This window comes from Rhinolophus sinicus, chromosome 14 (assembly GCF_057876585.1).
Source record: "Rhinolophus sinicus isolate RSI-liver-muscle chromosome 14, RSI-T2T, whole genome shotgun sequence".
NCBI classification, from domain to species: Eukaryota; Metazoa; Chordata; class Mammalia; order Chiroptera; family Rhinolophidae; genus Rhinolophus; species Rhinolophus sinicus.
Window position 1 is genome coordinate 183745264 of NC_142514.1, and position 12816 is coordinate 183758079.

General features: G+C 55.1%; 2 protein-coding genes across 10 annotated transcripts in view; both read left to right on the top strand.

The window, feature by feature from the left end:
- TOP6BL (TOP6B like initiator of meiotic double strand breaks) overlaps positions 1-9047 on the top strand; it is a 61159-nt gene extending 52112 nt beyond the window's left edge. The window contains exons 13-15 of the mRNA XM_088789721.1: positions 1400-1472; positions 8638-8825; positions 8913-9047. Of these exons, the coding sequence (XP_088645847.1) occupies positions 1400-1472; positions 8638-8825; positions 8913-8972 (321 nt within the window). The 3' untranslated portion in view covers positions 8973-9047. The remainder of the gene's footprint in view (positions 1-1399; positions 1473-8637; positions 8826-8912) is intronic.
- Positions 9031-12261, top strand: RCE1 (Ras converting CAAX endopeptidase 1). 9 transcript variants are annotated; one of them, XM_019737686.3, is made up of 8 exons: positions 9031-9375; positions 9513-9615; positions 9712-9791; positions 10036-10114; positions 10639-10806; positions 10935-11006; positions 11220-11335; positions 11617-11759. In XM_019737686.3, the coding sequence occupies exons 1-8, from the start codon at positions 9109-9111 to the stop codon at positions 11623-11625; spliced, it is 894 nt and encodes a 297-aa protein (XP_019593245.2). In that variant the 5' UTR covers positions 9031-9108; the 3' UTR covers positions 11626-11759. The 9 variants fall into 9 exon arrangements, with proteins under 9 accessions (XP_019593245.2, XP_019593241.2, XP_019593237.2 ...); XM_019737678.3 differs by having other exon boundaries at positions 9037-9375; positions 11231-11335; positions 11617-12261; XM_019737680.3 differs by having other exon boundaries at positions 9037-9375; positions 11294-11335; positions 11617-12261.
- The last annotated feature ends 555 nt before the right edge of the window (positions 12262-12816 follow it).

The following is a 12816-nucleotide window of genomic DNA, read 5'->3' on the forward strand; positions in this document are numbered from 1 at the left end:
ATGGTTTCGATTTGCATTTCCCTAATGATTAGTGATATTGAGCATCTTTTCATGTGCACATTGGCCCATTTGTATCTCTTCTTTGGAGAAATGTCTATTCAAATCCTTTGTCAAACCAATTTTTAATTGGGTTATTTTTTTATTGTTGAATTACGAGTTCTTTATTCTGGATACAAGTCCTTTATCAGATATGATTTGCAAATATTTTTCCCAGTCTTGTGTGTTGACTTTGCACTTTATAGTGTCCACTGAAGCACAAAAAAATTGAATTTTGATGAAGAAGGTGTCTATTTTTGTACACTTGTACTGTGCAAAAAACAAGGAGCTAGCAGGATTGGGTTCTGATCTTAGTAAGGACCTTTGTTTCTCTGTCTAAATTGAACTGAGTGTGGCAGAGCTTTGAAAGGCTACCAAGACTACAAATGGTGCCCTGTGGTTTCCTAGGTTTGACCCAGTCATTTGTTGAGCATTTACCCTGTGCAGGGTACTATGCTAGCTGTAAAGAGATGTAAGCATATGACCCTTACCTTTCAAGGAATTTAAGACACAGAAAATGGACATCCACACATACAAACGAACAGGGGTGTGCAGTGGGTACTTCAGAGCCTGCGGAATGGGGCAGACTGTAGGTGAGAGACTGGAGTTCAGAGGAGGAAGGAAATGCTGGAGTGAGCTGCAAAGGCCCCAGCAGAAGGAAGCCTTGAAGGTTGGGGACTAGGTAGGGGGAGTCATAGGCGCCAGGAAGTAAAGGGGAGTTGCCTGTGAGAGTAGACAGCCCTGTGAGGTACACAAAGCCACCAAGCACTTACGGAGGTGTGACAATTAAGTTTGCGAACCCATCCTAGAAAAAGTGCTCCATACCTCATTGCTGAATATCACTACAGTCACCTTCGAAGGACTCTCCTTGGGAAGCTATGCACCGACGCCAGCGCCTAGTCCACCCTTCAAAGCAATTTTGGAACTTTGTCTGGAATGGCCATCAGAGCTGTTGTCACGTTACACTTGATGTCTTGAATGTCATCAAAATATCTTCCTTTCAGTATCTGCTTTATCTTCAGGTAAAGAAAGAAGTCACTGGGGGCCAGATCAGGTGAGTAGGGAGGGTGTTCCAATACCGTATCTATTTACTGGCTAAAAACTCCCTCACAGACAGTGCCATGTGAGCTGGTGCATTGTCGTGATGCAAGAGCCATGAATTGTTGGTGCAAAGTTCAGATTGTCTAACTTTTTCACGCAGCCTTTTCAGCACTTGCAAATAGTAAACTTGGTTAACTGTTTGTCCAGTTGGTACAAAAAAGGTGAGCAACATCGTTGCAACAAGTTCATGAACTTAATTGTCAGACCTCATATCACATTGGGGCTCACTCAAAACTAACAGAACTTACAATTTTTTAAACAGCTGCTCCCAGAGAAAAATGATGCAGAGAGCACAGAGGATGCACATGAGAACAGCAGCCTTGAGCTCCTTGCAGGTAAGGTTTTAGTTTTTCAGGTGAGGTCTGGATCAAAGCTGGAAAGTAAAAAACATAACTAAAAGCCTTTCAAACTGCACCTTCCACCACAACACGGTCCTTCTGAGATTTGGTTGGCTCCCACTGCCACTATGGGTGTTCTGGGGCAGCAGGAGGTATTCCATCCCAAAAGCTGGTATGATAGGACTAGAAATTTCTCACATAGTCTGTTCAGTGACAGATAGATGCACTTGATGGGTTGGGGCACTTGAAGGAATCCAGTTGGTTCTTTCACATCTTATTAGTGTCATTACTGCGGCTCACCCTGGTCTTGGTTACTATTCTGTTTGGGGCTCTGGAGGCTGCTCTTGGGTACAGAACCATCTTAACCTTGACGTGTTATGTGAAGGTGTCAGTGTGTGTGTGATGGTGATTATACTGAAGTCTTTTCCCCCTCCCTCACATACTTAAACAGCATTCAGGGCCAGCAGTGGCAGGGGAGTATGTGTGTGTGTGTCTGTCTGTCTGGAAATAACCATTGCCTCTGGTGCCTGAACCTGTATGGTGCAAGTGCCAGGCACTATTCTGAATTTTTAAAATGTATTAATGCTCTAAATTCTCAAAATAATCCCATGAGGTATAGGTACTGTTATTCTTTTTACAGATGAGGAAACTGAGGCCCAGAGATGTCAATAATCTTACTGGAGGTCACACAGCTAGTAAATGGCAAGAATCAGAATTCAAATTCAGGCAGCCTGGCTCCAATCTGTCTCTAACAGCCAGACTAGGGGGAATGTACTTTCAGACAACAGTGCTTTAAATCTGCAGAAGTGAATCGGTTAATAGCAGGAAGGTTGCCTATAGGCACTGCCCAATGCAGCGTGAGCAACAATGGGAGAGAGAGATGAAGCCAGCATCCCGGCAGGGGAATCAGAGCTTGGCAGGGAGGGAGCAGCTGGATAGTGCAGACTCCGTGAAGATTGTGTGTGCAGACTGACTGAGTGGGCAAGAGCCCAAGTGAGGCCTTGGTAACAATCCCAGATACCCCTTCCCAGGCCCAGCTCAGGGGGGATAGGGAGGCCCTAAAACCATTCTGCAGCCTCAGCCTAAACCTGGAGGCCCGGATGTCGTGCGGGGCAGCCTGCGGGTTCTCTGGTCCCACTCCCCACATAAGAACGTAGGATATGGTGAGGCCAGAAAGGAACACCCACGGAGCCATAGGTAGGGGAGTCATACCACTATGGTCTCACTGGAGGCTGGGTTCACCAGACGTGTGACCTGCCGTCCGCCTTTCCGCCAACCGACCGACCGATGACTCTCCTCCACTCCCCTCGACTCTGCTCCTCTACTCTTCTTGGCTCTCCTCCGTTGCCGCAGCAGTTATATTAGCGGCCAATTGGCTAACTGGCCACAGCTGACGGCCAATCAGCCACAGCTGACGGCCATCTACTACCCGAGCCAGCACCTTTCCACGTGAGGCCGAGAGCCTGTAAACTCCTTTCTGGGGCTCTGTCCCCACACTCCACCCCTACAGGGTCTTGGCTCACAATCTACGCAACAAGCGTCTTCCGCGAGAGTCCCTGTGCCATATTAGCCTACTGACACCTACGGATGAAAAGAAACAACAGTCTTAGGAACCAACAATGGCAAATCCCTTCCACCTGGGAGGATACATGCTAGCTTTTTGTCCTGGGAAAGCAGGGTCGCTGCCAATGGCACCTTTCCCGGTTTGTGGTACCAGACCTTTATGGCAGTGCTTGGGGCCCCTTGCATAGTTTCAACATGTAACAGAACAGGGGACCCCGTAATAGGCCATAGTGAGAGCACATAGTTTCCTCGCAAAATCATCCCGGTATCGGGACCTCCGTATACTACAGTCACTTGTGATGGCCACTCAGCCACCACCCCTGGCGTCACTTGCAAATCATGAGTCAAACCGGCCCCCCATGGGGCTATCAGGCCCAACCACCGACAGTGGGGGCTTTTGACCTGCCAGGGCCAAGTCCATTGCTGCTGTTCCCCTGCTTTCAAGCATGTGGGTGCTGGCAGCAAAATGTTCTCATTTCTGCCGTAGTCTGGCTTTAACAGAGTCTCCCTGGTGGTAACTTGTAATTGAATGGGAGCGGCCGTTCGATGTAGCAGAGCTTCTACTGGCGCGGGCCCTCCCTTCCGTGGTCTCTCATTCAGGACTCTCAGGACGTCCCATAGACGTGAGGCCCAGTCATGCATCGTGGGAGGGTGTTTTGACACCTGGAGACCTTGCTTCAAAAGGCCATTGTAGCGTTCAATCATGCCAGCTGCTTGTGGATTGTACGGGGTGTGAAACAACCATTGCACGTCCATCCTGGCAGCCCAGCGCTGCACTTCTTGCCCCGTAAAATGGGTACCCCTGTCACTTTCAATGACTTGGGGGCGCCCATAGAGGGCACACAGCCGTGTAAGGGTGACCACTGTATGCCGCTGATCCGCAGCCGGACAGGGCCAAGCAAACATCAACCCCGTAGCAGTGTCCACTGCTGTAAATGCATATATCGCATTGCAGGCCTTAGGCAGGGGTCCAATGTAATCCACTTGCCAGCGAGTGAGGGGCACCCTCCCTTGCATAATCTGCTGTGTCTCCCAGAGGAGCCTCCGCCTTTGGGGGCTGTCCTGGGTACAGACAGCACAGTCATAGCAGGCATCTGCTATCTCCTGCCATTTCAAAGGCAGGCCCCAGCGTCTACTCACCTGCCACATGGTTCGGCTTCCAGCGTGCTGCAATTTCCTATGCAGCCAGTGGGCCACATCAGTGGCAGGAGCCCGTTCTAACCATCAGACCCCTGCTAGGGCATCTGCTTCATCATTACCTGGGGACACTAAGGGGAAGTGACCTGTGACATGCATTAAGGTCACCTCCTTTCTCTGCCCTAGGTCCCAGAGGTCCTGCCACATGGCTTGACCCCACAGTGGACGGTGTCCCACCAATCAGTTTTGGTGTTTCCATGTAGGGAGCCACAACGTTAGGCCCCGGAACACCGCCCAGCTGTCAGTGCAAATAACTAGGGGCCCAGGCTCGTGGCTGATTACCATCCACACAGCCCGTAATTCAGCCCACTGGCTACTCTGGCCCGTCCCAGTATCAAACCAAATGGTATCTGTTTTGGGCTGCACACCAATAGCCATCCAAACGGCTGCAGCCCCTCGGCTAGAACCATCGGTAAACCAGGCATCCTCAGGTACTGGGGGACTGTCCTTCTTTGTAGGGCGAGGGCTCCAAGTCCTCCCCTCTAGGCAGAGCACTTGGCTCAGCCTGGGCTACAAGCTCCACAGGCCCCAGGACCTGTTGTAGCTCTGTGCTCAAAGGGCTTGAACTAAGGGTGCTACGTTGCTCCAAGTAGGCACCCCACTTGGCGAGGGCGGTGGTCTGTGCCACCCCCGTTTTGGGTCCCTGGGTCCATGTACAGACCCACCCCTGGACAGGATAGGTTGTTCGAACCAATACGCGTGCCGTTCCTGTGATGGCTTCTGTGGCCACTAGGGCTGCATACACAGCAGCCAGCTGTTTCTCTATTAGAGAGTAGCGGACCTCCGCTCCTTTCCATAATTGGGACCAAAATCCCACTGGCAACCGGAGACGCTCCTGCCGTTGCCAGAGGCCCCATCCGTACCCCTCTTGGGTTACGTGAACATCAAGTTCAAATGGGCGGCCGGGGTTCACTACTTGCAGAGCCTGTGCCTGCTGCACTGCCCATTTCATGGCAACGAAGGCTTGCTCTATAGCCTCTGTCCAATCCCATGAGGCCCCCTTTTTTATCATGTTATACAAGGGCCTTGCCATTTGTGCTAAATGGGGTACAAACGCCCGCCAATATCCTAGCAGACCCAAATACGTCTGCAGTTGGGAGACCTTGGTCGGCCGGGGAAAGGCTTGTATCTTATCAATGACTGCCTCAGGTATAACCTTTGTCTTACCCGACCACATAACACCCAAAAACTTGACGGACAAGCCAGGGCCTTGGACCTTTTCCTCATTCACCGCCCAGCCGCGTGACTTCAGGTGGCAGAGAAGAGAGGGAGCTGCTTGCTCTAAATCAGAAAGAGAATCTGAGGTTAACAGAATGTCATCAACATAATGAAACAAGGCCACAGAGGATGGGCCATCCCACTGTGCCAAATCCTGGGCCACGAGCCCGTGGCAGATAGTGGGGCTGTGTAAGTATCCTTGCAGGACTTGAAAAGTCCACTGCCGCCCATCCCAAGTAAAAGCAAACTGCTCTTGACACTCGGGTGCAATGTCAATGGAGAAAAAAGCATTGGCCAAGCCCCCTACATAGTGATATGTCCCCAGGCAGACAGTCAGACGATCCATTAAATCATGAATTGAAGGCACTGCAGCGTGCAAGGGTGGCGTCACCTTATTTAACTCCCTGTAGTCCACAGTCATTCACCAGATCCCATCTGGCTTCTTGACAGGCCATACTGGGGAGTTAAAGGGACTGTGCGTTGGCCTCACAATATGTGCCTTCTCCAATTCCAATATTGTACGACCAATCTCCTCCTGCCCTCCTGGCAGGCGGTACTGTCGCACTGTAACCACGCGCCAGGGCTGTGGCAACACTTGAGGAGGGTGGTGAGCATGCCCGCGTGTCACCGCTTTCACCACCCGGATCCGGAGACGGAACTCTCCTACCGACATCTGTAAGCTGAGGCCATGTAGCACGTCCACCCCTAGAATATACTCCGGAACGGGGGAGACATAAACCTTGTAGGTACGAGGAGGAAGCCTTCCTATACCCAGTGGTAAGGAAACAACTTTTACAGTCACAGTTTTTCCCCCCGTAGCCATCAATGCAGATTGCTGGTCCAGGGAATAGTTCTGGGTTCCCATAAACGAGACTGCAGTTGGCACCAGTGTCAACTAGAGCCAAAACCCTCTGTACATTCAAAGGGGACCAATGTACAGACAGTTCCACGTGGGGCCTCCGGTCCCTGCTCGTCCCCTCTGACCAGGTACCTTGGCCCCACCCCTAATCAAGCTGAGAGGAGCCGGCCTCAAGCGGCTGCATGAAGTCCTGGAGGGACACGGGTCGCGCTTTCCCAGACTCCTCCTTTACGCTTCTCCGGAATTGTTGTTCCGGACGCAACTGTTTCCAAAGTTCCAGCAGGAGTGCATTGGGTTGTCGGTCTATTTTCTTTCTATCGATCCCTGCTGCCACGAGATCACGCCACATCTGTGCGCGTGTTACTCTCTGAGGCCCGCGACCTCGCCCCTTTACCTTTGGTTTGGGCTTCCAGGTCTCAACTGCGCAGACATCCTGTCTTAACTTCCTTCGCCTCCGGCTTTCAACATCCCCTAGGGTGACCATGGCAGCTGTAACTTCATGGATCTGTCGCCCTACATACGGTGTAAGAATAGCAATCAAGGATTCAAAAGCACTTGCAGGTGCTGTATCCAAAACCAGATCTCTCATGCTGGCAGTAAAAAGCTCGTCATCTGGGCCCTGCATGTTGAGGTTAAAAATAGCATGTCTCATACCCATTTCATGGATTATTTGCGTAAGTTCTGTATATGACTGCCATTGACTCACAGTGTCTGGCAGCTCGCCAGCCTGTTCCCATACGGTGCGTACCGCAGCCGTGAGCCACGCCATTAGAGAATGGTTGCCCTGGTTGTTGGCCAATCTATGGCAGTTTTGTAACCTTTGTCGCAGGGACGGATGCGCTGTCACGAAGGCTAGCTTTTCCATCTCGCCTGGGGAGCAGAGAATGTTGTCTGCTCCCTCATCCCATAAACGTAATAGCCAAGCCGAGACTGGCTCTCCAGGGCACTGTCTGTACTGCCTCCCCAGCTCCTGCAACTCAGTGGGAGTATAACGGGTGTAGGCTGTGAACTCAGTCACAGGTGGGTTGCCGGCAGCAACGCCCCCGGGGCCCAAAGGTTGCTCAAGTTTTACCCTTTGCTTCAAGATTGGCTGGGCTTGAGGGTTGGGAGCTACATTGTCTCCACTAGCTTCCTCCGCCTCTGCCTCAGAGTCTCCACTGTGGGGTCCCTCTTCTAACAGGCGGACCCGAGCTTCCAGCGCTTCCAACCAGGACACCTGGTCCTGTACCTGGGCCATTTCACTAAGCGTATTTTCCGTGTTGCAACTCAAGGCCTTGAGGAACATCCAGCCCACACGGCCGGCTGTAGCCTTCTCCTCCTCCGGCAACCGCTCAGCCAGAGCCTGCAGGGCCCTCTCCACGCTGGCCGGAGAGCCGTCTATGTCCTCCCACCTCTCCTTGGGGGTCCAACTCCTGAGAACAGTGGCCACCGGACACCACACACTGTGTGGGGGCCACACGTCCTCCTGCCCAGAGTCAGACTCCATTCCTGCCTTGTCAGGATCTTGCTCACCATGCCAGGTGTCTGAGGGGGTGGAGGCCTCCGTGTAAGATGTCCACAACCCTCAGAGCCCAAGGCCACAGCAGATCACCAAAATGAAGGCAACGCCTTTCATGGCCAAGAAGGTGGTGTGCCAGCTGGAGGCTTGAGTCTCCCAGGAAGACCGTGCCTCCCGTTCCCGGTGTCGCTCCTCATGGGCCTCCGGAAGCTGAGCTCTCACATGCACAAACCGCTCCACCATGCATTGGTAGGTTTTGGCCGGCACCATACCCTGCTCGCTGCGCCATTTGTCGTGCGGGGCGGCCTGCGGGTTCTCTGGTCCCTCTCCCCACATAAGAACGCAGGATATGGTGAGGCCAAAAAGGAACACCCACGGAGCCATAGGTAGGGGAGTCATACCACTGTGGTCTCACTGGAGGCTGGGTTCACCGGACGTGCGACCTGCTGTCCGTTTTTCTGCCAACTGACTGACGACTCTCCTCCACTCCTCTCGACTTTGTTCCTCGGCTCTCCTCCGTTGCTGCAGCAGTTATATTGGCTGCCAATTGGCTAACTGGCTACAGCTGACGGCCGTCTACTAGGCCATCTACTACCCGAGCCAGCAGCACCTTTCCACGTGAGGCCCAGAGCCTGTAAACTACTTTCTAGGGCTCTGTCAAAACCCGGAGCTGCCGGGTTTTGATCTGGACGGGACCTGATGAAAGGTTTCTAAGGTGGGAAAGCTGATAGAGCGGGGGGCCCCCAGCTTCTCCCTTTCACCCAGGTTTCCCCAAGGGTCTTTCTAGCACAGGGCTGTGTAAGATGAGTGGGCTTGTTTTCTCCTAGGGACCAGCGGGCAAGTGGAAAACAAGAGGCTCAAGAAAGGCAGCCTCCGCCAGGTCGTGAAGGACACGCAGGATTTCTACTCTGCCAGGGGCCCGAGCGCGTCAGAGGGTGCCCGGCACTGCACCGAGTCCCCAGAGGCCTCCTTGACCCCTAGCGGAAGCAGGGCGGGCCCCGGGAGGAGCCAGGAGGTAACCCAGCGAGGGCCGCGCAGGGGAGGGCGGGGATTCGGCAGCTGCCGAGGGGTCCTCACCCCCCGACCCCCCTTCTTCCCGCAGGACGCGCTGTGGCTGCAGGAGGTCTCCAACCTGTCGGAGTGGCTGAGTCCCGACCCCTGAGTCAAGCCCTCTCCCCGCGCAGGATGGCTGCGGGGACCACGTGTTGTCTGTTTTTCAATAAACCTGCTCCACGCACCGGGTCTGTTTCAGTGTCGCGGGCGGAGTCGAGGGCGGGGCTGGGAGCCCGCGCCTCCGGATGACGTCACCCGAGTTTTCGGCAGGCGCGGGCCGAGCCCCGGAGGTTCGCGTCACTCTTGGGCGCCGCGGGTCCGGGCGCGATGGCGGCGCTGGGCGGGGATGGGCTGCGCCTGCTGTCGGTGTCACGGCCGGAGCGGCAGCCCGAGTCGGCGGCTCTGGGCGGTCCGGGTCCCGGGCTGTGCTGCTGGGTGTCGGTGTTCTCCTGCCTCAGCCTCGCCTGCTCCTACGTGGGCAGCCTCTATGTCTGGAAGAGCGAGCTGCCCAGGTGCGGGGGCTGCGCGCGCGGCTGGAACCCGCGCCTCCGCGAGGCGGGGCTGCGGGCGGAGCTCGGGCGAGCCGCGGGCGGGGCGGCGTTGTCTGCAGGCGGCTGTGGGCCCCCTGAACTTTCGGCCTCCTCCGTAGGGACCACCCTGCCGTCATCAAGCGGCGCTTCACCAGTGTCCTGGTGGTGTCCAGCCTGTCGCCCCTTTGCGTGCTACTCTGGAGGGAACTGACAGGCATCCAGGTGCGACGGAGGCGGGGCAGAGGGCAACCGGGGAGAGGTCTCGGGTCTTTGGGGGAGGGAGCAAGACTGATGCCCCCGTTCCTGTGGCTCAGCCAGGCACATCCCTGCTCACGCTGATGGGCTTCAGGCTGGAGGGCATTTTCCCAGCAGCATTGCTGCCCCTGCTACTGACCATGGTGAGTCCTGCTTTATCTTCCCTCCTGTTTTTTGTTATTAGCATGAGGCTCCTTTTTGTTACTTTTTTTCTTAGTCTGATAGTGTTGTTTTTGACTGATGGGAGGCAGGAATTGTGAGATGGCTGGAGGCTCTCGGGAAATCCTGGCAGAGAACAGGAAGCGTCTCATGCGGCCTTGTCTGGGCAAGGGCAGTGGATTATGGTTTAAGCCTTTCGTTTGATTGCACCTGTTTTTCTGCTTTCAGATCCTTTTTCTGGGCCCACTGATGCAGCTCTCTATGGATTGCCCCTGTGACCTGGCAGACGGGTTGAAGGTTGTCTTAGGTGAGTCTTCAGGGCTGAGGGAAAAAGTAGGCACAGGCAGTTCAGGACAAAGGCACTCATCCGTCTCATGGTGGGACCTGACTGTGAGATGTGAGATGTGGTGTTTCCTCGTCAGTAACATGGGAATATGTAGTAAGTGGCCTGTAGGAGTCGGCCCCTGATATCCAAGGAGTCCCCTAGGGCCCCCAGCAGCACTTGGTGTGGAGTAGAGAGCATTGTTCCTTGCTTTCCCTAACCTCTGGCTTCTCCAAACCAGAGCTGGTCTTGGGCAGATTTTGATGTTTCCCAAGTTCACATCCAGGACGTCCTGCCTCAGCTACGAATGCCTTTCTGTTCAGTCCTCTTGAGATGTTGTCTTATGCTGGGGTCTGATAAACCAAGCTCGCCGTTTACCTCTTCTCAGGAGTATTGATACCTAATCTGAGTTTGACCGGGAAGTTTGTGGGAGAGGGGCATTTGGGGCCCTGCGGGTTTCTCTGTTCACTTGCTAGTCACTCATTGCTTGGCCTGAATCGCCACCCTAGCCCCTCGTTCCTGGGCCCGCTGCCTCACGGACATGCGCTGGCTGCGGAACCAAGTGATCGCTCCCCTGACGGAGGAGCTGGTGTTCCGGGCCTGCATGCTGCCCATGTTGGCACCGTGTACCGGCCTGGGCCCTGCCGTGTTCACCTGCCCGCTCTTCTTTGGAGTCGGTGAGTCTGTCCAACCTGGTCCTGTTAAGATGTTTGCAGCATGAGAGCCAAGAATGGGGCTCGGGGCCAGGGTAGGGCCTGTAGGGCAGGCTGAGCAGAAGGTGATGTGGTTTTCACCTTCCTCCCAGCGCATTTTCACCACATTTTTGAGCAGCTTCGTTTCCGCCAGAACAGTGTGGGGAGCATCATCTTGTCTGCAGGTGAGTCCTTAGAGCGCGTGCCTGGGGCCATCCCGGGTTGGGGTGTGTGAGGGTGTCCCCGATAGCCACTCTGGAGGGAGAATTGGGAACAGAGGGCTATAGTATTAGAGGGGTGCTGACCCTGGGAGTTGGGGTGTAGGACAGCCAGAGGTGCTGGGGCAGCAGCCGCTGCCCCCAGGGGGGAGGGGATGTCTCTGGCTGATGGGTGTGCAGTGCTGGGACAGGAAGGGCCTGCAGGTGTGGTTACGCGGCCTCCACGTCTCCAGCGTTCCAGTTCTCCTACACAGCTGTCTTCGGTGCCTACACTGCTTTCCTCTTCATCCGGACAGGTTGGTCCTCAGTCTCTCTCGGGTCTCTGGGGGCTCAGGCCCACAGGAGGGAGGGGAGAATGGGAAGACTGCTCTAGGAGCGACAAGTTTTTGTTTCTTAAACCTCAGTCCCTGGGCCCTCAGCCTGGTGAGGTCTGAGCGATGGAAGGAAGCAGAGGCCTTGGCGTGTGGGTGGATGAGCGGGGCGCTGATCTCCTGTCAGGGAATGAGGGTCATTGGCCCTGGAAAGGCCCGGGAAGGTGCTGGGGCTGCTCCATGCGCTGCTCTGTCTCCCCGCCCAGGACACCTGATCGGGCCCGTCCTCTGCCACTCCTTCTGCAATTACATGGGCTTCCCCGCCGTGTGCGCGGCGCTCGAGCATCCACAGCGGCGGCGCCTGCTGGCAGGCTACACCCTGGGTGTAGGACTCTTTCTGCTTCTGCTCCAGCCCCTCACAGACCCCAAGCTCTACGGCAGCCTTCCCCTGTGTGTGCTCCTGGAGCGGGCGGGGGACTCAGAGGTGCCCCTGTGCTCCTGACCCCTGCTCCTGTACACACTCGTGTGAACTCTCATGGGCTCCCAGCCCCTCCCCATCGAGGGGGAGTGCAGGGGAGGAGCTGGCTGGGGTCCCCGAGATCTCAGGAATTTTGTAGGGGATTGAAGCCAGAGCTAGTTGAATCCCAGGGACCAAGAGAAAGGAGCGGATATCCAAAGGGTGCGGCTCCTCGAAATGGATGCGGAGCAGCTGGGAGTGAGGGGACAAGGTCCCAGGAGCCGAGCACCCCCCTCCTCACTTTGGACTGCTGCTTCTCTGAGCGCCTCTGCCCTGAAAAGCTGCTGGGGGTGCAATTTACAGAACGCCTCCCCCCAACTTCCCAGGGTTTTCTCATTGTCTTTTTGCATCAGGAACTTTGTATTGGGATATTAAAGAGATTTAACTTGGGTAACATGGCCTTGGACCTTTGGGAATTTAATCTATTTGGGTTCTTGGGAGTGTGCCCACCACCTGTCCTAGCACATTGAACACTAATCTCTGGGCAAGTCAGCTTGGTAGGGACAGTTCCCAAGAGTAGGGACAAGATGGGGGAGCGGGGCTCTGGGTGCCTTGGGTCTCGCCGCTTCCTCCTTCCTGAGCCAGGCCCCCAGTCCTAACACAGGTGGGCCTGGGACTGCAGGTACCAGGTGTGGGCCCAGCTCATCCTGGGGTCTGTGCCTTGGATACCAGTGTCAGGAAATGGGATGCAGGGCCCTGTCCCCAGCGATGGAGCCTCCAACCTATACCCTCGGACATGGTGGAGGCTCCTCTGTGGGGCCCCACCAGGACCACCCCAAAGTCTACCAGCCTCATGTTATACAAGAGGAAATAGATCCAAAATGGAAAACGAGCCAGCTCAGAGTCACCTGGGAGTGGAGGCTTTTCTGGCTCTCTCCACCTCGGACCTCTGCCACCGTGCTGCTTGTCTGGGCCCTGGAGGAGCCTGGGACAAAGGCTGCAGCCCTGA

Excerpts from the sequence above, each read along its gene's own strand:
- RCE1 (XM_019737678.3), top strand. The coding sequence starts at position 9,109 with ATGACGTCACCCGAGTTTTCGGCAGGCGCGGGCCGAGCCCCGGAGGTT. Across the intron at positions 11,007-11,230 it reads GAGCATCATCTTGTCTGCAG|GAAGGGCCTGCAGGTGTGGT; the intron begins GTGAGTCCTTAG and ends GTGCTGGGACAG. Across the intron at positions 11,336-11,616 it reads TTTCCTCTTCATCCGGACAG|GACACCTGATCGGGCCCGTC; the intron begins GTTGGTCCTCAG and ends CTCCCCGCCCAG.